The 24,862-nt window shown below is 35.7% G+C and overlaps 2 protein-coding genes across 3 annotated transcripts; one reads left to right on the top strand and one right to left on the bottom strand.

Moving 5' to 3' along the window:
- The first annotated feature begins 1,442 nt into the window (after positions 1-1,442).
- On the top strand, positions 1,443-5,036 carry LOC109038265 (cysteine-rich PDZ-binding protein). The gene is made up of 2 exons (XM_072303004.1): positions 1,443-1,605; positions 2,907-5,036. Exon 2 carries the CDS (start codon positions 2,908-2,910, stop codon positions 3,208-3,210), a length of 303 nt encoding a protein of 100 aa, XP_072159105.1. The 5' UTR covers positions 1,443-1,605; position 2,907; the 3' UTR covers positions 3,211-5,036.
- LOC109035306 (TATA box binding protein-related factor 2) lies at positions 4,227-24,639 on the bottom strand. 2 transcript variants are annotated; one of them, XM_072303003.1, is made up of 6 exons: positions 24,388-24,639; positions 21,513-21,826; positions 20,496-20,743; positions 19,862-19,956; positions 17,676-17,894; positions 4,227-8,653 (listed from the first exon to the last, which is right to left on the bottom strand). In XM_072303003.1, the coding sequence occupies exons 2-5, from the start codon at positions 21,807-21,809 to the stop codon at positions 17,677-17,679; spliced, it is 858 nt and encodes a 285-aa protein (XP_072159104.1). In that variant the 5' UTR covers positions 21,810-21,826; positions 24,388-24,639; the 3' UTR covers positions 4,227-8,653; position 17,676. The 2 variants fall into 2 exon arrangements, with proteins under 2 accessions (XP_072159104.1, XP_018904432.1); XM_019048887.2 differs by having other exon boundaries at positions 4,227-17,894; positions 24,388-24,638.
- Positions 24,640-24,862: the final 223 nt, after the last annotated feature.

Here is a 24,862-nt window from a genome sequence, read left to right as displayed (position 1 = left end):
GCTTCGGAAGCAGACAGAGATGCAAAAGCCATACAACTGTTGTACCTCAAAATGTTGGTCATGAAAATAGGTTTGGAGAAGAGGTCTCGAAGTTAGTCTTCGATTCCAGGCTCGGCAAGTCTGAGAAGACCATTATGACAGCATCTGTTAAAATGGCCGTTCACCTCCTCTTTTTTGAAATGCAAGGCATCACAATACTGGTACTTCACATTAAAAGTCCGAAATTATTTTCCGGAATAATTTAATTTTTCCAGATTATAAATTTAAATTGTTATTAAATGATGATAAATTCAAAATTCCAATTCCAATTTCCAAAATTTCAGAGCATGTTATATCTTCTTTCAAAATTTATTGTCAATTCAAGTTGCTATTCAATTAAAATAAATAACTTGACTACTTTTTTAGGTCTAGCGCAAGATCTCAAAATGTCTGTCACACTCATGATTTTATATTTTTTAAGTTTATTCTTTTGTATGATTTTTCATTTAATGTTTTTAGTGTAGAGCAACATCTCAAAATTTGCCTTTTTTATTTATTGAAATTAATAAATACATCTTCTTACAACAGTTATTTATTTTTTAATTTCAAGACTGCTGGGTCTATAAATTACTACCATATTTACAAAATTGATACTCGCAAACATGTTTTTTGTTTTTGCTGATGGGTACAACAACAGCCCCCACATGTAAAAATATTTTGTAGCTTCTGAATAATTATATTAAAAAATATAAATATGGGCATAATAGGTATAGTAAAATATATTAATACAAAAGTTATTGTTATAACATGGTGTAATTTCATTAATGACGGTTTATCACCGTGCGAAGCACGGGCTGGTTGCTAGTTGATGATAAGAGAGCGCGGGATTTTTCTTTATCTACGGGTTATCAGTCATATCACACGGCATCACCTGTCTGCTGACAGGAGAGGGGAGGGGTTTTCAATTTACAGCAATTTTTGGTAATTTCGCAATATAGCTAGATTATTATAAAATTATTCTCAGGGGGAGGGAAAAATTTTACTACTTCTGCTCAGCTTGGAAGCTTTTTTAAATTTTTTCTACTTGTCGCTCGATAAATAAAACTCGCCAAGATATATTCGAGACCAGTGAAAGTAAAACGGAGTATCATATCACCCATCGCCCGTAAGTGAGGAGATGATCCCCGTCCCTGCATTCCTGATGACTTTCATTTAATATCCTTTCATCACTGAAACTTTCATTCTGAATTCGATAGATTTTGCTGAATTTCATGAGCTTACAGCGCCCGATTTGTGACAGAGCCGGCAAACCTCAAGACACGCATGCGCCGCGACTTGCCAAAAAATTAGATAAGAGCGACGGCGAAGAAGAGTACATGCCACAAAGTTACAAAAATCACAATGGAAGCTCTATGACGTAGCATAGTCTCTCTCTTACGTCGATCTGGTACATACTGCTTTTGTTTACATTTGTATTTTTAGGTTAGTCGTTAGTTGAATTGAATGAGCTTTCAGCTTTTGTTGTCTGTTTCTTAAGTTTTGTTCATTCATAACTCTTTTTCCGTCCCTACTCCCTGATAAGTTTATTTTCCGAGTTTGTTTTAAGTAATCTGAATTAAATAGAAGGTAAGCATATTACATTCAATTAATTGTTTGTGAAGAATTCTCAAAGGACCCCAGATATTTCTCTTTGATGAGAACTTCAAGTTTTCTCCTTCTGCGCAATGGTCCAATCAGCTTCTGTCATGAAATCAGCATGGAATCCAAGATACTGGTTGTGTGTCTTTTCATGCAGCCAAAAGCAACCTGTCTCTAATGGACGGTGAAACTCTCAAAATACAAACCCGTGTTTTGTTGATTTTGAGTTAACTGTTTAAGTTAGGTGATTCGATGGTTGCCATTTTTTGGGTCAGAGTGACGTGCAGTATATCGTATTAATTCGTACCATAATTTCAGCTACTTGTCATTTTTTTCGAATTTTGAGATCGCACTTCTGTTGTCACGAGACTGAAGAATTCATGTACCAAATTTGACAAGGAAATTCAACGTTAGAAAGGCAGAGTCTTTTTAGAGGCAAAATATCGCATTTGGTACTGATATCGAAACTGCACTTGAATGCTACATATTTCCCCTGAAAAAACCCTGTCTTTGCTTTGTTGAATTTCTTTGTCAAATTTGTTACATGACTTCCTTAGTCTAATGACAACAGAGGTGCGATCTCAAAATTAGAAAAAAATGACAAGTAGCTGAAATTATGGAATGAATTGATGTGATATATTGCACGTCGCTCTGACACAAAAAATGGCAACGGTCGAATCCTCTTAAGTGAGATGCAAGAGATGGCTTTTATCTTGTTGTCAAAATAAATCAGTCGAACAAATCTGAAAGTCAACTCCAAATAGGAAACTTCATTACCAGAGTGAATTGCTAAAATCTTTATCTTGTGTCTCTTATTAAAATTTAGCAATCCTCGCAGGCACTTTCTGAACCTTTTAGCAACTTTGTATCCTGCACTAATAGTTTATTTTCATTGTAGTCTGTGATAGCTGTAGGCTAATTCCCTCTAATCAAACGAAAAATAAATAAATAGCTATGATTTTACTCAGCCTTCGGTAATATCCATGGAGATAAAGAGGTATTTTTTCTGCAGCTACCCACGGATCAGTACTTATCCAGCTTCTGTTTTTTTATACATCGAGGGCGTCAACGGTCAAACAATTAAATGCAAACCTTATGTCTTAGTGGTCAAAGTTTGCGTACTCTACAGGATTTAAGTGCAGTATTGATGAAAATTATATTAAAACTAGTAATGAAAATATTTCCCAGGGGTCAGTCAAAATTTGCATCATCAATTGCACTGCCTGTATGTTCTATCAGTATGTGTCTACTAAGTTATTAATGTACAAATATGTATGTTTACCTTTCAGGATGGTCTGCGAGAAGTGTGAAAAGAAACTGGGCAAAGTTATCACTCCAGATCCATGGAAAAGTGGAGCGAGAAATACCAATGAAAGCGGTGGCAGAAAAATCGGAGAAAACAAAGCAATTACAGCCAGCAAAGCAAGATTTAACCCATACACAACAAGGTTTGAAACATGTCGAATTTGTAGGCAAAAAGTTCATCAAGTTGGTTCCCACTACTGTCAAGCATGTGCCTATAAAAAGGGTATCTGTGCCATGTGTGGAAAGAAAATTTTGGACACAAAGAACTACAAGCAATCTGCAGTTTGATTTACCATTTCATTATTTCTGGATTTAATTACTTTCACCCATTCAGTTTTTGTTGACCAATGGGTGCAGCAGAATCTGCGAAATACCTCTTTGTCGAGCAATTTTGACCATGGCTGTCTAACTGCGTCACATCAAGGCATACCAATGTCTCACATGATCTCATCAGTAGCAATTGGTGCGAATTCTGTCCTAGAATTTGTGGCGCTTAACATGGATAAGGTCTCTCACCCATCTTCTTCAAAGAGCCATATCGTTGTTAATATTGAGCAACATTCTTAGCGTTTGCACATGTCCCATAAATCTAACTAATCTACAGGGTTCAACCATCGATTTTAACAGTTTCATTGGGTCATTCAAATGAATAAGTCTCTGTGATTATTAGATGTAATAAGTTGGTGTTTCTTTAGCCTCTTTTTCAGCATCACACATGTAAGTGATGTTCAAAAATACATTGAAATGTAATGTAAAATGGGAGAAATTGTAAATGCGACAAGTTGAAAATTCAAGTTGCAGAAACATGATAACAATTAATTAAAATTGACCGATTTCGTTAATGTCAGCTGAAATCTGATGGTCCTATCTGTTTTAAAATCCAAGTCATATCTCTACAACAAACCGTTCACAAAATATGCAGTTTTGTAACTTTACTATGGACCCCCTCCCGCCTAATTATCGAATTTCAAAAATCAAAAGTATTTCAGACTATAGAGATGATTATTTATAAACTCCAAAAATATTTTAAGATTTTTGGTAAGGTCCTTTCTAGTCAGTCTCAGGAAGTTGCCCGATTTCCTGTTAAAAAGATTCAACAAGTGAGAGAAAAAAAAACAAGTGAGAGAAAAAAAAACAAGTGAGAGAAAAAAAAAAACAGGCTAACTCAAATTAAATCAGTCCAATTTTAAGAGGCACCTTATGTTGAGAATTTCCAATTGTCCCTGTATAAATCAAGTATGCCTTTCAAATACCCTACGTATCAGGTTTTTTTTTTTTTTTTTTTTTTTTTTTTTTTTTTCCCCCCGGTATGCTCTGTGTATTTAATGCATCAGAAAAACTTGACATTTAGAAAATCTTACCTCACATCACCTTGGATCATTCGTTTTAAGCTTGTAATTTGAACTAAGGACTGAGCTTCTTTTTTTCCTCTGGATTGACATTGGCCTTGACTTTCAGTCAAGAAGATAAATGTAACCTGATACTAGACCTGTTTGTTTCCTATGCTTGAAAAGGTATTGTGCATATTTTGTATTGTCTGAAATCACCAAGCGGAACATGCTGTATTACCTACCCATGTTGGTAAGGTAGCATTATATAGTCTAAAATAACTCCTTTTCACACTAATTAAGTGTAAGCTAATAATTGAATATTGATGGCCAAATTGCGAAACAATGTTTCTTTGTTTGGGACGTTCCAGACTTCCCGTTGCACCTCATTTATTCTTCTGGAAAACTGGTCAATGTAATTGTTTTAAAACATCCTTGATTTTTCTTCTCTGTCAGCATAATATCCTGAACTCATGATTTTCAAGCTGTAAAGTTGGCTTGTTTCTCTTCCAAAAAATAAAATCGGAGCAGAAATTTTACAACACTGCAATGAGGATACATGGTTTCAAACTTCAGCAATCCATATGTTCATCCGTCATATTGATGGTGAAACTGCAAAAATTATTATCCCTGACTGCAGTATTTCTGAGTTCCTGTCTTACTTTATTTCCTACATGGAAAACTACTCAACGTTAGTTCTTGAAAACGTAATCGATTTTTCTGCCCGATGTGATGAACATCCCAAGAAAATTTCGAGTCATAATATTGGTTTGGTCTCCTTTTAAATAGAGTTGGGCCGAAATGGAATTTTCGCGTCACCGGAACCGGATCCGGATATCGGTTTTTTGTATCCGGCCGGATCCGGATAGTACCGGATCCGGATAGTGCTTTTTCGCTAGAAAAATGTCGCGATTTTTGAGGTTAAGTTTACTCGACTCACGATCGGTCGTAGCTAACAAAATTCGGGCCTTGAATTTCCACCTGCATATATGAAAGTGAAACTATGAAACGCCGTTAGTGTCAAAACCCTTTTCTTGCGCGCACGGAATTTTTTTTCGGCGCGCGGAAAGAAAAAACCCGTTTTCGATGAAAATCTCTGAATTTCCGGATTCCGCGCCGGTTTTCGATATATTTGCGCCGTTTGTGTCAAAACTATTTATGTCGGCGCGCCGCTTCAAATCTGTTCCGCGCGCGGAATTTTCGATATATCGATTCCTGCTCGCCGTTTGTGTCAAAACTATTTTTTCCGGCGCGGCGCTCCAAATCTGTTCCGCGCGCAGAATTTTCGATACATCGATTCCTGCTCGCCGATCGTGTCAAAACTGTTTTTTCCGGCGCTGCACCAGAAAATAATTCCGCGCGCCACATTTTCGATATATCGATTTTTCTGCGCGCGGAGAATACAGGATGATCCAAAAGTCCCTTCCACCCCCTCTAACTTTTTACCTAATTGAGGTAAAGATTTGAAACTTGGGGGATATTCCTAGGTCAAGGGGAGCTACTTTTTGGCCCCCCTAAAATTTTCAGGGGGGCCCCCAACTTTTAATTTTCCAATGAGAAGACCCCCTTTGTGATAGCTCGTTCGAAAGAACATAAAAAAAGAAAACTTTTCGCGCGAACCCGAAGTCAATATCTCAAACCGTTTCAAAATGGCGGTCGGTTAAAGTTCAAAATGGCCGAAAATTAACATCGGTTATTTGTCGATGGATTTGCGCGAAAATCGGTATGAATGGGTATTTTGACACGAGAAAAACGAATTTGACGTTAGATTTAAAAAAAAAAAAACCAAAATTTCCAAAATGGCCGCCGGTTAAAGTTCAAAATGACCAAAAATTGATTTTTTTAGAAATCTAAGTTCAAATTTGTTTATCTTATGCCAAAATACTCTCAAATTCCAAGTTTTAGGCAAATCCATCAGGAAAAACCGAGGTGACAATTTTCGGCCATTTTAAACTTTAAACAGCGGCCATATTGGAAATTTTGGTTTTTTTGAAAATCTAACATCCAATTCGTTTTTCTCGTGTCAAAATACCCTTACATACCGATTTTCGCGCAAATCCATCGACAAATTACCGATGTGAATTTTCGGCCATTTTGAACTTTAACCGGCCGCCATTTTGAAACGGTTTGAGATATTGACTTCGGGTTTGCGTGAAAAGTTTTCTTTTCTTATGTTCTTTCAAACGAGCTATCACAAAGGGGGTCTACCCATTGGAAAATTAAAAGTTGGGGGGCCCCCCTGAAAATTTTAGGGGGGCCAAAAAGTAGCTCCCCTTGACCTAGGAATATCCCCCAAGTTTCAAATCTTTACCTCAATTAGGTAAAAAGTTAGAGGGGGTGGAAGGGACTTTTGGATCACCCTGTATTCTCCGCGCGCAGAAAAATCGATATATCGAAAATGTAGCGCGCGGAATTATTTTCTGGTGCAGCGCCGGAAAAAACAGTTTTGACACGATCGGCGAGCAGGAATCGATATATCGAAAATTCTGCGCGCGGAACAGATTTGGAGCGTCGCGCCGAAAAAAATAGTTTTGACACAAACTGCGAGCAGGAATCGATACATCGAAAATTCCGCGCGCGGAACAGATTTGAAGCGGCGCGCCGACAAAAATAGTTTTGACACAAACGGCGCAAATATATCGAAAACCGGCGCGGAATCCGGAAATTCAGAGATTTTCATCGAAAACGGGTTTTTTTCTTTCCGCGCGCGCAAGAAAAGGGTTTTGACACTAAGTAACGGCGTTCCATAGTGAAACACGCGGGTCGCGGACTAAAGGAATTTACGTTGCGATCGCGTCAATTAGCAGAACATGTGCGTTATTCCGGTAGTAAAGGTCGAACAATTACCATGACTGAAAAAAAGTCAAAAGTTTCAGGAAAAAACACAGAAAATTGTATTGATAGGGAAGAAAAAAGAAAGAATATCACCAAAAATTTATCGAAATTTTCAGGGCCAAAAAAGCACTATTCGGCGGGTCCAAAAACCGGATAGCGCGATTATCCGGCCGGATCCGGATACTCGCGAAAATCGTATCCGGCCGGAGCCGGATATCCGGTATCCGGCCGGATAATCCGGCAATCCGGATAATCGCCGGATACCCGGCCCAACTCTACTTTTAAAAAATAAATTAGAGAGCATATTTTGAAATACTGCAAAAAAGATACGCAGTTTTGCAGTTTCACCGTGCAAAAATCAATTACATTTTGAGGACTGTCTTATTTTGTAATTCTTATTTTTATCCTGATGATGTGTAAAACCTACTCCTACATACCTATTGTGTTCTAAAGTACACATTGTAAATAATTTTTAAGTTCAAATCTTTTCCAAATATATCTGGTTTCTGTTTTTTACAAACTTTTTCTGTTTTTACTCTTTAGTTACAGTAATCAGTAATGCTGACAAGCCCAGAGGCCTGCCAAATCAAAGATTTACTCAAAAATCGAATCCAGTAAACGATTTTTTCTGTCTGATGAAGCACCGTCCCTTCTTCAATCTTGATAGTCTTTTGTAACTAATATCAACTGTACAAAAAAATGGTCAGTGGGTTTAAGAAAAGACAAGATTTGAAATTTATCAATACATAATTTATTTTTATAATTTTGAAAAAAAAAGAGAGGAAAATTAGATACAATTTTCATTTAAAAAACAATATTCAAGAGGAAGCAAGACGAATTTCAATCAATTTATGGTAACTTACAATTAGTTATTTTCATTGAAAAGGAGTGAAAATCAGAAACATGTTTGGATGTAGTTATTGCTCAAAAAATCGAATTCATAAACTTCTCTAGAAAATCAACAGAATTTTTGCAACATACAGATTCAAGTGGGCTATCCACTTGACAGCATCATCAACGAAGTAATTGTGTCTGAGGAATACTGTCATACTTGGTTGACAATAAAATTAAATGCATTGTTAAAAGTACGTTCGAGAGGCTGAGCATGAATTAGTTCAAGAAAGATTCAGAAATATCTTCGAATTACTTTTATAAAATGTGATTCGCAACAGGAACAGAGAGCCAGAGAAATTTAGAAAAAAAACATGTCTAGAAACAGCAGAAAATTTTTACCTACAATTTCTCTTGGAAGAAAGTAAAGAAATGCCTCAGTAACACTTGTAAATATTTCTTTTAGATGAAGGCTCACTTCCTTCCGATAGGAATCCATTAACATTTAATTTACAAAAGATCAAAAAAAACTCTGTTCAGATGAAACTTTCACAAAAAGAAAAAATTCAGTATGTACAATAAAAATTTACGAGGGGTCCTCAATATACACGTTTAACTATTTACAAATTATATAAAGAAGGTTGTAGTTGAGTAACTAAAAAATCAGTTCGGGAAATCAACGTTTTTGTGCTAATTACTTCAAACTCGACGTGACAGCTTTGATGAAAGAGGGTATGCTGAAAATTCAAGACGGTATAATGAAATTAAGTATACAGTAAAAAGAAAGATAGGTACATAAAACTTAAATTGGAAAAAAGCCTCTAGCACTGACTATCACTTTTCAAAGGGCGTTTGAGCATAAACTACGGAGATTTGCTTGCAGAACTTGTTGATTAATATCCCAATTTTTACAGATGATTAACCTTATTTGGACACACATAAATATACAAATAAATTACGAAGGGGGAGAAATTAATAAAAGGTCATTAAGGTGATCAATCTACGATGAAGTTGATGGAGGGAAGCATGATGGAAAGAGGTTGCTCGCATACAAGAACCGTTATTGTCAAAATCAAGGTTGTACTTACTTATGAAATTTCCACTGGACGCTTTTCAGTTGTACCGGACAACCATTATCAGCAATATCACACTGCTGAAGAGCATCACTGATGATAGTCGTCCAGTATGATGTAAACACATTCAGTGAAAATTACCAAAGCACAAAATGGTAAAAGCTTGATTTTGACGATAGATCGTTGTTTGTGGATAGTAAGCTCATTGGATAAAGTAGCTTGAGCTGCATTATTTAAAAATACAGCATCTTGCTTAAACGTGCTTTCCACGTTCATTGTTCCACCATGAACATAGAGCTTCTGTCAGAGAAAGTAGGCAGTAAAAGACTAGGTACCGTTAAAATGGGCCAGCAGAAACCTATGAATTCTGTCCTACCTTCACAAAAGTCTCCCTCAAAATTAGACACACAGGACAAATCTGACATGAAAAATTTCGAAAATTAACTCTTGAGCCAGAGATTAATGGTTACAATTAAAATATTTTTCATAAACAAAACATCAATGCCTACATGAAAAAACTATAGTTTTTACCCTCTATTTTATGACTAATGCTTGCAACCCCTTTTATTAGCCCAAGATACCACTTCAAAAACCTTATATCACATGAACTTTTCACCGCATGAAATTTTAGGGAGAAAACGTATGAGGAGATATTTGAATTCACAAAACAATGAAAATCGGTATTTTGGTCCATTGCTTCGATTCAAAGAATTTCTCAACCTTTCCGAAGGTTCATGGTCAAAGCTACTAGGAATCCATCGAACATTCACTTGACGCAAAAATTACTGACTCCCCCCAAGTGACTAAAATTATTACAATTGCTCCAGCACCAATTTAGTCCTGAAGAGCTTTACAGCCTCTAAAAAATAAATAGGATTACTTGAATGTAGGAACCTTTCCGAGGGTTCTCTCGGCAATTTAGATACTGTTTCATACATCAGCTCATTCTCTCGATTTTCAAAAAGTGGAACTTTGTGCAATATCTCTTCAATGTTGGGTGCGTTGCTTGCTTACAAAAAGACAATTTACAACATTGTACCGAAAAAATAATTTGCTGGCTGGCCTCCTCGGACTTTCACCCATTAGGATAAGGTTAATACAATTTACCTAATTGCACTTTCCCCACATTCAAAGAGAGGTTGGACCTATAATTGTACAATCTTTTGGCACGGAAATGATGATTCAAAGAGGAATAAAGTAAAGATAGAACTTCTACCAATTAAATACTTCATTGTTTAGGTATACAGCCACCAAGATTATTTTCCGAGTTCGACTTAATAAATTATAATTCACCCTCAATCATTTGCTTCGCAAGAGCTTCATTCTTTAGAGTTTTAAGCAAAAATTAAAGTGTGATTATTCACAGATAATAAACATAGAATCATACTGCTGATTATGAACGGTTCAGCGAAAATAAATTGCCAACAATAGTAAAATAAGCTCCCTGGTTTCACTCTCATGGCAGAGAGTTAGGTCCAGCTTTCATAAATCATAAGGTATCATTGTGGTGCGGATTAGCGAGTGCTGTAAACTGTTCTCCAATCAAAGCTAAAGAACTTCCTCCTATCTGACAGAAGTTAACAAAAAGGAAAGTATGGAGAGATAAATCACATAAATCCAAAAGCACCATGACTAGGTCTCAAAAATATTGTAAGAACTGCTTTTGAAGCTGACCTTCTTTAGATGATTAATGTTTCAACCTAAAGAATGCAACCGGTTGGGAATGGGGTGAAAGACCATAACAAAAACAAACAAAAAAACTATTTTATGTGCTTTGATGGGAATCTCCTGCTTTTCGTGGTGAAATCAGTTTCCGTGGCTAATCTGCAAGAATTGTTATTGGTACTGATTTGTAACTGGGATGAAAAGGCGAATTTCCAGGTTTAAATAAACTTATACTTCCACTCTATTTTTTTACTCAAAAATAACTCTCCTTCTACCAGGTTATTAAAATAAATTAGCTAGTATCATATCTTCCTTCAGGAATACAATAAAAGTAATCCATTGCTCCATTGCCAATATATAAAGTAACCTGAATCTCGAGTTTAAAATATTGCTTTGAGTGGAACTTTTAAATCACCCTTCATAAAAACATTTTAATAATAGAACAGAGCTGTGACATTTGAAAAAAAAATGATGACGAGATTAGAAAAAAAAAATATTAAAAAACTGAAGCTATTTTGCGACGGAACACAAGTAAACAAAGTCTGAGTGAATTATCATTGTGCTAAGAGTACTAATTCAAATTCACATCTTCAGAAGATGTCTTTTTTCACACAGAAAAAATAGAAATAGAATTCACAGAGAAAAATGCAAATTGGAGTGATCATTTACTGAATTACGCATTTACTCAGACAGTGCCTATTTCTGATTCAGTGTTTTACTTGAATTTTACTCTGAAAGTAGACTGTAAAAAAACTGGCTATAATGTCTGCTTGATGAAGTAGCAAAATGGTGTACATAAAGATTAAACACTGCAATAGTCCAGCAGTTACATATGTTGCGCACTGGCCAACAAATCCCAGGTTCAATCCCCAGCGTTACAGGGCACTACTTGATAGAGAAAAAGAGATACAAAATTAAAAGATATTAGATACGACAGCTCTCTATTCAATCTGAACTCATTTAATACATCCCTCCAGGCAATTATAAAGTATATTTTTCAGTGTTGAGTTGGTGGCTCATATTGAAGGCTAAAGTGCAAGACCATGTATATCCATTGACAACATTGCAGGCTTCCTATCATACTTTATTTTTTCTTAGGTAAACTAGTCAACTTAATTTCTTGAAAAATATCTCAATTTTTCTTCTTTATCAGCAAAATATTCTGTAACAATTGCAAGCTAAATAGTTGGGTTGTTTCTCTTCAAAAAATCAAATAGGTTCAGAATATTTGAAATGTTGCAATGAAGATACGTGGTTTCAAACTTCGGCCATAAATATTCAGTTTATCTCACGCAGTGATTTACAAGTCATTTTGTCGGACAGTCAGGCTCTATTTCATCACACACAGCTTGATATGTATATGGAATCAAAGAAGCAACAAAAAACTAGGGTACAAAATAGGAGAATACAGGGATTCCGATGTGAATCCTATGCTGAATATAAGTAGATGTACAAAAAACAAAAATATTGCTTTTCAGAGATTGAAAGGGATGAAGAGAGGAGAGAATGGACCTGACGAGTTGTTAAGATTAAAATGTAAATAGGAAGCTGTGAAACACCTTTTCTTTCGTCAACAAATGGTAAAATGAAAAAAAAAAATAATAACAATAGGAACAATTAAAAGAAAGGACCTTACATAAATTAGTGAAAAAGAAAGTAACAAGCTTCATATATCATACATAAAACACTAACACATCAATTTAATCATGTTAAGTGCTGGGTACACAAGAGGCAAACGCTAAGAATTTTGTTGGAGCAGAATTTAAATAGCCATAACATTTTGGCAGTTGGTGTTCATATCATTTGCTTTCAAATCATAAAATGTAAACTTCAGGACAACACCTTTTCTGTTCAAAAAAATCCATTGGGGAGAAAACAAAAAGAAAGAAAAAAAAAAGCCGATCGGGCAAGATCTTTAAGTTCATGGTCATTTAAAACACAAAACACCATTGTTAGAGAAAAAAGAGGTGCATTTGCCTCAGAAAAGATACACTAAAACATAAAAATTACCGATGAATTTTTCTAACAGCTGATTCACATAATCTACGCCTCTGCACTGAGCTATGGGATTTCAAGATAAGGGCGTAAACAAGCATTGGAAAGCATTAAAAGAAATGCTCATTTTCAACGCAAAAAGTTGACTTTTAAAAAAGATGAGGTCTTGATTGATTAAAAATATTGAAAAGATTGACTGTGTGGAGACTTGGTCAAAATGTAAAGGTGTTCGTGAAGGCACTATATGATGCTTTTTGTCGAACAGAGAGACTAGGAATTCCAAAAAAATTGCTATGAGGGCATTGAAACAATCAAATCCTTCAAATAACAATGGCTTGATAACATGATGAACTTGAACTTGAAAAATGGATGATGAGACCAATGTTCCACTTGATACACAAAAGTAAGAGGTAAAATTGAAGTTTGTATGACTTTTGGATTTAATGCTCCAGTATAGTGGTAGAGAAGCTGCAACTCTTTGTTGACTTAGAAAGAGACATGGGGTGTCTACTAAAACTGTGTGACAAAAAGTCACTTCTTTTACGGTATATTCTTAAAAAAAATTCAACATTTTTTCAATATTTACACGTAACGAAATTCCAAAAGTTTCGAAACTTCGAAATTCGAGCGCTAGTTGCAACAAAAATGATGTAGCCATGAGATTCGAAACTCACTAGTGGCCTGACGATCAATTCGCTATATAACCGGTCAAAACCTCACTAATTATCAATGCGCAGGGGCTTACATACTTTTCAGGCTGTCTTTAAAAACACACATAGCATGAAGTAAAAAATTTTAGACCTTCTTACAGAATTTCCATACTTTTTCAATATGTACTACCGGACAGCCTTTAAAATATCAATCGCATTTCTCGACTTCCTGGATTTTGTAAATCAGTGGACACCCTGGAGGCAGAGGAAATTATAGAAAAAAAAGGGAACTGACAATAATGAAGAATTGTCTCTATATGCTCTGGTCATTATCATCTGACGAGCTTATTTACAATCTCACTAAAACTAAAGTCAAAATAACCTGATTTTGTAAGTCCAGTTTTCAACTTGTTCAGTTTACAACTTCACAGACTGTAAATGTAAATTCATCTTTGCCTGATTTGTGACTAAACAATTCAAAAAGAGGGATTTGGAAGTAAAAAAATCATACAAATAATCACGGGTGAAATTGCGATGGCAAGGATTCTCAATGTTACTGGCAAACATATCACCACCAAGAATTGCATAATCATGATTTGAAAATGAATTATACTTGTTTTGAGATTGTGATATGACTATAAGAGGTGACAAGATTCTAATTCTAAATTTATTTCTTTTAAAAGCTAGCATGATACAATAAAATGTTTTGCGGTAAAAGCTCGTTCGTTCGAAATGTCAGGGGACTGACCAGTTTTTGGACTGAAAGTGCATTGTGACTTGACTGAGCACACAGCACAAAAACAAAGAAAAATTTTCAGTTAAACAGCTGAAGCATCTGATTTCTGCACAGTGTCACCAGATTTCCACAAAAATGCCGTTAAATACATTGCAAAAAATAGAAAATTAAAAAAATATCATCAGTTAATCTACATTTACAATTACGATATATCCAACAAATCACGAACAACCTAAATTACCTTCAACCAAGGGCATCAAACAATGAATTGTCACCTCTTTGTTTTAATTGTAAACTTAAGGGTGCATTTCTATAAAATATCCATTATTTTTCCAAATATTTTTTGTTCCTTCGGTATTTGCTTCTATGTATAATTTGAAATTATTTGCTACCTGGGCAAATTTTTCTGCAGGAAATGAAAAAGCTTTTTCATGTATAATTAAAATTTCTAAATTAGCTCTAAAGAAATAAAACGTCCGGCAGATTTTTCTTTACTCGAGATTCGACTTGTTATTTATTTTACACTTCAATCCACAATTATGAGTTATCAAAATGCGGCACTAAAATTCACATAGTCCTTGGGCTCCTATGGATTGATTATGATACACAGGAAATTTACTTTGAATTGCACTCGTAAATATCTTTCTAGGAAGCTCCTGAAATTCCAGATCAGGGTTTTGAAGACAGGCTGTTTGCCAGGGAATATAAAGAATGGAGTTAACTTGCCGATTCTCATTCAATGTATCATCCTGTGTGTAGCCGGGGTTGCCGGGTTATACAATTAAATGAGAACATTTTACAAGGGTTTAAATGGAGAAAAGTGATGATTTCCCAACACCATCTGACAATGATGGATTGAGTACACTGCTTTTTCATGATACTGAGGAAATAAATGTTAAATAAGGAGGTAAAACTTCAATGCTCCACGCTTTACATGACTAGGAAGTTTTGTTCACTTATATTTGAAGAGATAAAATTGTACCTGAAATCAAACTTAAAAAATTCTAGGAATTTATGTGTATTTGACTGCGATCATTCAAAAATGATCTTCATACGTTTGATATTTACACGACAGCAAGAAGTAAATATAGAGAGAATTACAAATTTGTAATGTTTCCATAAACATTTCCTGACTACAGCTTCAGATAAGTTTGCACAAAGATACTAAGTGGTTCAGAATTGACTTGAATTCTGAAGGAGATGAGAAAAAATGACAGAAAAATGAATCCTCCTGAGGTTTTGTACCAAGCCATACTGCGAGGGAAATTTACTGACAACTAAATGGAATAAAAAAATAAAAGGATATAGAGATGCAAATAAAATTAGAGAACAAGAGAAAAGAAATGGGGGATGAAGATGAGTGTGAAGATGGGTGGGAAAAATTACTTCAGGTCTGTAAATTTGTGATGTTCTTTGGGTCTGAAAGTTCTCATTCTTCCTCCATTCATTCCTCCTCAACCACCTTCTGCTGTTTTTCAGGACACAACAAATTTACACGGCCTAGGTCTTTGAGAAAAGCGAAAATTGAATGCTTTGGCGCACCTAGTTGAAATTTCAAGTACTACCAACCATCATCATGTGTTCATTGAGAAAATACCTGAGCACATACCTGACTTAAATTTTTCGTGTTGTTCTTTACGTTCATTGAAACTCTCAAAAGCTTACATTGAGTGAGAACACAATTTTACCTCTACGTAAAACAGAGGAGCGAGGAAAGGAACCTGACATCATTAGATTGGACTCAGATCCATACTGATCAACAGCATGCATTGAAAAAGATGAAAGTTTATACCCTCTTTTATCAAATACTGGGCGAACTTTTTGGTCATAATTGCCGAGAATCAAAAACAGCGGTTTTTTTTTTTAGTTTAGTTCATTCAATCAAACATACAATGGAAATTGTAGTTCCTTCATGCAAAATGTGGTTCATTGGCATTCAGAATGTCTTTTACCTAAAAAAGGGTACATGACAAGTTTCCATGAATTTTAAAAGTCCCTAACTCTACCCTAACTTCTCAGGGTTTTTAGAATGGAATTTGCTGACTTTTTAATTGGGGGAAGGGGGGCACGATTACTCATAAAAGTTATTTTCCCCCAAAAAAATTGGGGCTTTATCTCTTGAAATTGCAAAATTCCAATGTTTTGGTTGAAAGACAAAATGTCAAGGTTCTACATCGAAATTTCCTGGCACTATCCTGTCTTTCCAGAGTCGGGAAAAATTTCCTGACTTTTCAAGAACTTGTCATTTGATTAAACATAATTGATAATTACAATGCATTTTACATCCAGAAAACTTTGGATCAATTCTGAATGGAATTCGGCGCACACTACACTTGAATAATTACAGAATTGAAATAAATGGTACAAAAGACCCTTCTAATTGAACAGTAAGTAGAAAAGTGCCATTTTCATTTCCCACAAATTGTTATCAAAGGCACCTGTAGGATTTTACTCCTGATGAAAAATTGCTTCGTATTCATGAGACAAGAGGATGGATCATTTCACGTAGCCTAATCCAGGACCCAAAAAAAAAAAACAAAGTTTTGGCGGTATGGAGAATCTAAGTGAGGGCAGAGCCAAAAAATATAAGTTCTCAGTTAGAAAGAAGGATTCAATGATGAAAATAGTAACATCTACACAGACGGAGTTTCTACCATCAATTAGTGATCAGACACTGAAAAAGGCTAGAATTACTTCCATGTCAGTCTTTATTATTGTTGCTTTTCATGGAAAACGGGGACTTATAAAATGGCACACAGATATTTTGGAGTAGACAACAGACAGGTGAATTTGGAGTCTGCCTGAACTTGTTCAGGTGTTAGTTCAAAGAATCATTCGGCAATTATTTCATGAATAAAATTTACAGTCAAAGACTTTTGAAAAGGCAAGGGGCAATGAATACTTGGAAAAAATCCATCACTTAGAAATTTTACTAGAACAACTGATGTTACTGAGACTCAGACTGGATAAGGTACAGATTATTCTCAATACTAGAACTTGTACCAGCTCGAGTTTTTCATGCCAAACATCCAACAAGCTATCTTTGAACAGACAAGAATTTGGTTTCTTTAAAAATAAATAGGTCCAAACTAAATTGTTCTTTATTTTTACTCCATTTCATGTCTCTTTTCTTTTCAGCCCTATTAACATGCTACACTGATGCCACTTGTTTCTAAAAAAAAAACAAAAAGGTTGCTTGACAGTGAAAGTAAACAGCTATGGAGGCAAGTTGATTCAATATCCATACCTGTTTTCTTTCTACCGTGGATTACATAGCCTCTAAATTTGTGTAGACTATTGGTGCAAATTAAGTATGGTATAAGATATTGTGACTTGATACAGATATAAATTCATCCCTGTACTCTGCTGATTATCTGTCTAATCGCTAACTTGCAAATCATTCCTTTTGACTTTGAATACAGCTGCAACGTTAATAATTAAAGGACTAGGTTACTTCTACTAGTCCTGAAACTTTTTGCAGACGAGCTTGACGTTTCTCAAATGCGAGCAACAGCTAGAGCTATAAATAAGACCCTGATTCTCACTTTTGGCTTAGGTTACCAAGCAAAGTTTTACCATGGAAAAGGATACGTGAAACGAGTACATGACATGATAAAAATGAAGTTTTGCATTAACATACTTTAGTCTAGAGAGTCAACATCAGAGGCGTCATCGGAGGGCTCATCAATATCAACATCAACCTCATCCAGAACTAATTCTGTTGTAGCTTTTCGTTTTTTAGCCTTATTCAGTCTCTGTTCTAGCGCCAGTTCATCTTCCTTCGTTCGTTCTTTGCGGAACGGATAGACTAGAGGAAAAATATGTTCAATTGCTTGCTGCACATCTAGCACACTTCCAGCTGAAAAATGGACAAAGTAATTCATCAGAGGACCTTCAAAAATTGCAATGCTGCATCCATGCAACCAAACCAAGTTGTAATAAACTTAAGCGTGGAATCAATTTAGGTTTGTAGAGGTTGCTTCATGTTAATCCCTGGAGAGACGACTTTGAAAGAGACAAGATGATAGGACAAAAGGCACCTTTCCAATAAATCTAAACATAGAATTTCCTCTAATGGAGAATTTTCATGCAAATTTTTGATTGCTTCATCTGAAAGTGCTCAAAGAGCTGAGTTCACAGTATTTTTAATAATTTATTTCTGATATGGGAAACAGTATAAAAATAGATTTAAAAGTGAGAAAAAGTGAGCCTAACGACATCGTCTGGCGGCATTTCCCATTTAAACACACGTATTTTAACTGAATAGATCATTTTGTTATATCTTCTCCAGTAATTGTTCAATTCACGAACCAAGGGTATCCTCGTGTTCAGTTCACTCAGTAGTTTCCACTTAAACACAAAATTCATCCATTTCAGACACCTGCAAATTCTCTATTCCATTGATTTAGAAAATATTAAACAACAATCTTTAATTTGATGATAAAACATAAAAAGCTCTTTCCAAGAAAAATATTCAAGGGAATTCCTTCACACTCCAATCTTTACCAACTAAAAAAACTCAGATATTCTTTCTTCCTTTCTAGAGTGTGTCGGGTTCTTTGGTGCTTCCACTGCTGAATTTGTTACTGCACTTTTTATACTTATTTTATACTATTTTGGAAATCCGTACAAAAAGCAAATCGTATACAGGGAAAGACAAGTAAAAAGCAGGGTTAGTAAATAAGTTTAAATGAATAAAAATTGGCAGTCGACAGGGTAAGAGAATTAGGAAATCGAATTCCACTGTCTGAAGGACTAGGGACTAGGGAAGGACAGGGTACTGAGGCAGTTAGTGGTCACAGAGTACCAACAAAAAGCACTGCAAAAGCGGCTTTTTGATAAGAATGTCTTTGTTGGGAGGATTTAAGTATTTTTCTTTGAGCTGGGGGCAAAATGCTTGCAATCCTGTCTCACTCATTAGGAGGAAAATATCTCGCTGCAAAACAATTTAAAATGGCTTTCCTCATTGATTCAGATTTGGTTCAGCAGTAGTACTAACACCAAGAGAAAAAGCATTTGTCACAGGACTAGGTACTGACTCGGCGGGTGAAAGTTATCTCATTTCATTGAGTCTAACTCTCTCAAGCATTTAGTAATTAACTTTTATAGTGCAGTCATTATAGCTAGTACCTATAGCATAGTTCATGAAAGCGCTTATGGTGCACTGATAAGAAAAAAATTAGGTCGTCGCAAAGTGATGCTAAATCAGGGGACTTAGTTGATCAGAAATAAATTTCCGATTTTTCACTCAGTAATATATACTTAGAACTAGGTCGTACTTTTTTTCTTGGTTTCTTCCTCTGTGTCATTTTTAATTTTTTTTATTTCTTGAATTTACTAAATGAGAACATGAAGGACTCGCAAATACTTATATCTGACGGTCAATTTCTTAATGTTAAGGGTGTGAGGGATGAAATGCTAGGTACCGAGAGATAGGATGCCTTTCTCTCTTGATGCTCTCAAAATGTCAATTTTTTTGAACAAAATTTAGAAATTCTTGCAGTTTGAAAATCAAAGACCTTTACAAAATTTATTTTTCATTACCTTTTTAATAAATCTTACTGGGATTTTTTTTTTTTTTTTTTTTGTACACCTAACAGAAAGGACCTATCAAATTGTTCACATCTATCTGAATGTAATAAAATATACAAACTGGTAATTAAGTGTATACTAATGGTACATGGTATTTCACGTAAAAGGTACCTGAGGAAAGAAAAAAGCAAAAATTTAAGTATAGGTGCTTGAAGAAACCTCTATCAGTTAACAATTTCCACTGAATTAGAAACTGCAAATTAAATGACTGTAAAAATACTTAAGTTAACATACCTGTGACAGTAATGCTTCCAGTTGAAAATATTTTGAGCGTAGCTTTGGGACTTCTTATTTTAAATGTTACACCGGGATGAAGCTCAGGTTCATACCTATGATAGATAAAGCACAATTAGAGACTTTGGAGCTAAAAATAACTATACATTGCTATTGAGATGCAATGAACTGATTTAGATGCTGTCATAATAAAGTTATTTGACCTATGATTACAGCTATGTTTGATGGTTCCAATGTAAAAAAAAACAACATAACCTCAAGCCAAAATTCTAAGCTGAGTGTTTTTAACGCTAATTCATCCTGAATTCATTATTACTGTATCATAAATCAATTTGTGACCTCTAAAGCGTGGGTAATCTCAATGGTCAGAAATTTTCGACGTATTTGATCGCCCTGGCATTGATACAATAAGGATATAAAACTCACGCGGTGCTTTAAGAAAATGAATTTAAAAAAATAAGCGGCACTGACCCATTGAAAATTGAAATCTTCTCGAGTATTAATACTCAAAGATAGACACAAAGCTTTTATACATTAGTCAGGGGCTGCTTTTCTAAAGTAAATTAAAGCAAAAGATAGAACATGGAGAACACTTTAAAAAAGTTCTTTTCAGAATAGTGCGGCTAATACTTACTCAGCTTCCCTATGATGCGTAGAAAACTGATTTATTTTAATGCCAAAGGGCATTGAACATGTTCCTAGGACATTCGTGATTCTAAAATTAGTGAAGCGTGTTTTGAAGCCTAATTTTTGAAGTGCTCGTGCAAAGCGGCGGGCGGCAATGCGAGATTGATCCTCGCTGGTGGCTCCTGTACATGTAATTTTACCACTAGACCATATTGATGCAGTCGTGTAGGGTTTCCTTATTTTCATAGTTACCATCTAGAAACAGAGAGAGACAAAACTCTATTAAGATACAGAGGAAAAAAATACTCATTACTCTGCCTTGACGAGATTTTTCGTCACATGCCTAATTAAAGTTTGACTGTCTTTAAAACTAATACATAAGATAACAAAGGACTTTTTCTCCGTATTATCTAAATTCTGAAAATCTATGGGTTTCAGAGATGAGCAGATGACTTATGCCTTTGAGACAATTGCATGACATTGAATCTACAATATGTGGAAAGATCAACAATTTTTCGGCATATCTAACAAGAAAATTAGTATATGCCACCATACATTTTTCTGTCAATCAACTTTTCTGTTCACTTGTTTACCATGTGTTCTCTTTCCGCAAAAGCATGCTCACAATTTAAAGCTTTGAACACACAAAATTAGAATTTCTAATAAAATTTTCTCAAGACTTCATCTTTTGAATGATATACTTTAAAGGTGCTGACTTCAGTTCAGTTTTACATTTTTAAGATTTCTTACGACAAAAGTTTCCAAAAAAATCCTAAAGATAGATTTAAACCTTTAGGTTGCATGGTTGTTACTTAGCGGCCTATGCCAGATATGCCTGACCAAGGCTGCAGTTGAATCAAGGAAAAGCATTGCCAATGAAATTGGGTCATTGGTATTAGGTTTTTCCAAACAGGAAGGAGGAAGTTTCTTCTGTTGAGTCACCCAAAAAATCGAGAGAAATTTTTCAAAAAAAATCTTGATGGAAAATTGATTTGATAGAATGAAGATAATTGGGAATACTTACCCCATATTCTCTTTTGTATTCAACATTGCATCCATTGAGTGCGATCTGTCTCAAATTCAGATGACAACGAACACTAAAACTACAGACTACATTGTTGATTACTATATCTATTTCCGGTGTATTCTCTTGCCCTTGAGGGACTGGTGGTTGGGTGTAATCCTGTTCCGGGATCATCACGCTTGATTTATCCTTGGAAATATTACTAGAACTTTCGTCCCGCGGGTCATCGCAGTGATTGTTAAGGTTGCCGTTGGCCAAATGTTTCATACCGTTCTTATGAAAAGCAGCAGTAATCATTTTCAGGAATCAGCAATCTGGGACAAAAACAACCAAAATGTTAATTAAGTAAACACAGTTAGACAGAAGAAGTGCAATAATATGAAATGTCAGGATACCGTCGGACATGAAAAATTTAGTCGTGAATGATAGGAGTTATTTCCTCCATGTCTACGATGAATATACAGGAGTCACACAAACGATGGTAGCAGGAAGCACTAGAAGACCAAAACTCTGATAATTATTGATGTTGTGACCCCATTCCGCATTGATATTTCCAGGCAAAATATCACTCCAAACATACCAAGGACCGTTGAGAGTTGCTTCAGCTTATTGGAGATTGAATAATAATTATTAGATATTATTTAAGAATGAAAGAATAGCTCCTCTTGACTGAAGTAGAGATACAAACAATTGCAGTGTGTTGACACTTGCTTCATCATCACATAGCCCTGATATACTCAGGATCAGGCTGATCTGCTACTCACCCGGCTATTCTTCTTCAGGACACCCCACCAAGTAGCATGTAGGCTTACCCGAGCTACAATAGAGTTCAGTGGATTTTCCTAGCATCAATAGGGGGTCTGCAGGGTCTCCCATGGAAAACTTTGGAAAACTGAGTCATCTCAGGCGCAATTTGGAGCTATTCGCACCGAAAAATTGATCATCATTTGATCCCATAGCAATTTACAAGATAAACACATCATGTACTTAATTCAGTAAGTCCCTAAAATTTCTTGGGAGGGGCCAAGTAAATATGGAAAGGGAGGGGGCCCACTTCCGCCCGTGGACAATAAGTTGACAATGATTACTTCATCTGTATCTCTCAAGAAAATCAATAGGATTAGAGCACAATAAAGTTTGACTCCAAATGTGTGGGAGAACTTTTTTCATGAGGTTAGAGCAAAGAGCATGAATTCAATCCGCCAATCTACATTTCTCGGATGAATCAAGAAAGAAGATGTGATGTAAAATATAATTTATTTGAAAAAGACCAAAAGAAGGAAAATGGGCGGGAGATTACAGGTGTTGGTGTACAGACCAATTTTCAATTTGGCTCCGGAAAATCTTCAATGGCCCCTAAAAATTGAATTAATTGGACCAGATGGCTCCTAAAACTCAAAAGGTGAGTTCAAAACACTGATTACAGCAATGATGGTTGGTGTGACATTTTTTTGGACGCTCACAAAAAACTAGAGTTTATGGAAAATTTAAAATTAGCTCTCTGAGGGCCTTCCAGATGATTAATTAAAAACAAAGAGCAACTGTCAAACTTTTTAATGCTGAATTCGTTTAAGAAGGTAGAGGGCTATCGGTGGTAGATGCAGTTTCATGTTGACAGAGGGTTATAAATGTGATTTTGCGACACTTACTCAATTGAAGCTAATAAAAGAGTTTTGACATGAGACACCTGATCTTGAAATAAACCAAGAACAAAAGTTTGCTACTTAAGTGGTTGCTTAATAATGAAATATTCGAAGAATTCTACAAGTCAGGTAAACTCTTGAGGTTCTCCTTACCTTTCTTGATCTAAATACCTTTGAACTTTAAGAACTAATTGAGAAGAAACATTGTACATTTTAGATCTACAATTCTACTGGTGTGATTGCTTTTGAATGCTAATTCAACTTGTTATCTTTCCTACCGGAACTGTTGATGGTAATGAGCCAGTGACTTCTCATATCAATGTGATGAGTCACTATGGGAATTTGGTTCATTTCACTAACAATATGAGACCAAGATTAAGGCCAGAACAAAACGCCGCATAAGCAACAGAGAGCCATTTAGAGACATTTAGGAGGAATTAAAAACAGGGCGGATAGCATCAAGCCAATAGGCCCATCAGATGAAAAAATTCAGCACTTGCACTGGTGACAGGAGCCGACCTTATACATCAAGGGTGTGAAATAGAGTCAGTCGGGAGCATTCCCGCAGGACTTAGGGCTTGAAGATCAAGGAGAGTGAGAAACATGGAGAGAAGAAAATTCAGGAGGCCTCCAGTTACTACGCAAATTCAGGGACAGGGAAGACGCTCACCTGATTTTTCCTGCATAACCTAAAATAGAAGGTGAAGAATGAACAGCGAGGCAAAAATTAAATTGAATGGGAAAGTGCAGAGGATACTAACTGATTCAAAAAGATTGAAGCAGAGACCTTGCTTGATAAAATGAACAGAGAATTTGCTTTGGTAGCATAGGAGCGATCAAGAGGAAAATAGGAAGCAGGTGCAATAAAAAAGGGTTAGTCAGAAAATCAAAGTTCAGAATTAAGGGTGTTGCAATTAAGATTGAATCTGCCGATAGCCTAAAATGTAGCCAGCTACAAAATAAGAGAAGGAAATAGCAGAGGAAATAGCTGGGATCGAATTGACTAACGAGCCCGAGAGGAAATGCGTGCATGAGGGAGAGATGGGAAGAGATCATGGAAAAGATGGGCCTCATTCAATGTCAGATCCGAACACAGACAAAGGGGAATTACATAAAAATTGAATAGCGGGCCGGCAATGCGAAACGAACGAGCACTCGAAGAAATCCTAGAGGAATAAATAAGTAAGAAAAAAACAAAATAAATGAAATAAGTACGAGTCGATTGTACTTACATTTCACTCAGCATTACCGAGTTATTTCCGAAGATGGTTCGAAAACACGAAAAACCAATTACGAAAATTCATCTCAATTCTGAGGGGGCGAAATTAAAACTGAACTAATTGATATCCTGAGACTTATGTAGACTAGAGCAAAATCTAGGAATCGGTAAGATTGATAGTATTCTTGCTAAAATTTCTGCTGGAAAAAAGCTCACTGCACAGCGGATAAGGGAGTTCGAGACTGGAAATGGCAATGCAATTTTTTGATGGCAAAATTTCCAAATTGCTTTCCGGTGAAGGAAATCAGGCAAATTTTTGTACCAACAGTACTAAAGCGTTTAGTCTAAGATGGTTCGTCCGATGAGCCAACTGCATGATTTGAGCCAATGAAATCATCTAAGAAAGTCAACAATTCGGACTACGAGCAGAGTGGCTGCTGAAAAAAATTTGCATCATGACGCTTTACTACGTCATACATAGTTGCCAA

Source organism: Bemisia tabaci, chromosome 7 (assembly GCF_918797505.1).
Source record: "Bemisia tabaci chromosome 7, PGI_BMITA_v3".
NCBI lineage: Eukaryota > Metazoa > Arthropoda > Insecta > Hemiptera > Aleyrodidae > Bemisia > Bemisia tabaci.
The sequence above is the reverse complement of the archived record's forward strand: the minus strand, read 5'-3'. Positions and strand labels throughout refer to the sequence as shown.

Coding starts and splice junctions, on each gene's coding strand:
- LOC109038265 (XM_072303004.1), top strand. CDS start 2,908: ATGGTCTGCGAGAAGTGTGAAAAGAAACTGGGCAAAGTTATCACTCCA.
- LOC109035306 (XM_072303003.1), bottom strand. CDS start 21,809: ATGATTACTGCTGCTTTTCATAAGAACGGTATGAAACATTTGGCCAAC. Junction 19,957..20,495: donor ACGCATCATAGGGAAGCTGA/GTAAGTATTAGC, acceptor TATCTATCATAG/GTATGAACCTGAGCTTCATC. Junction 17,895..19,861: donor TGGAAGCATTACTGTCACAG/GTATGTTAACTT, acceptor TCCATTTTTCAG/CTGGAAGTGTGCTAGATGTG.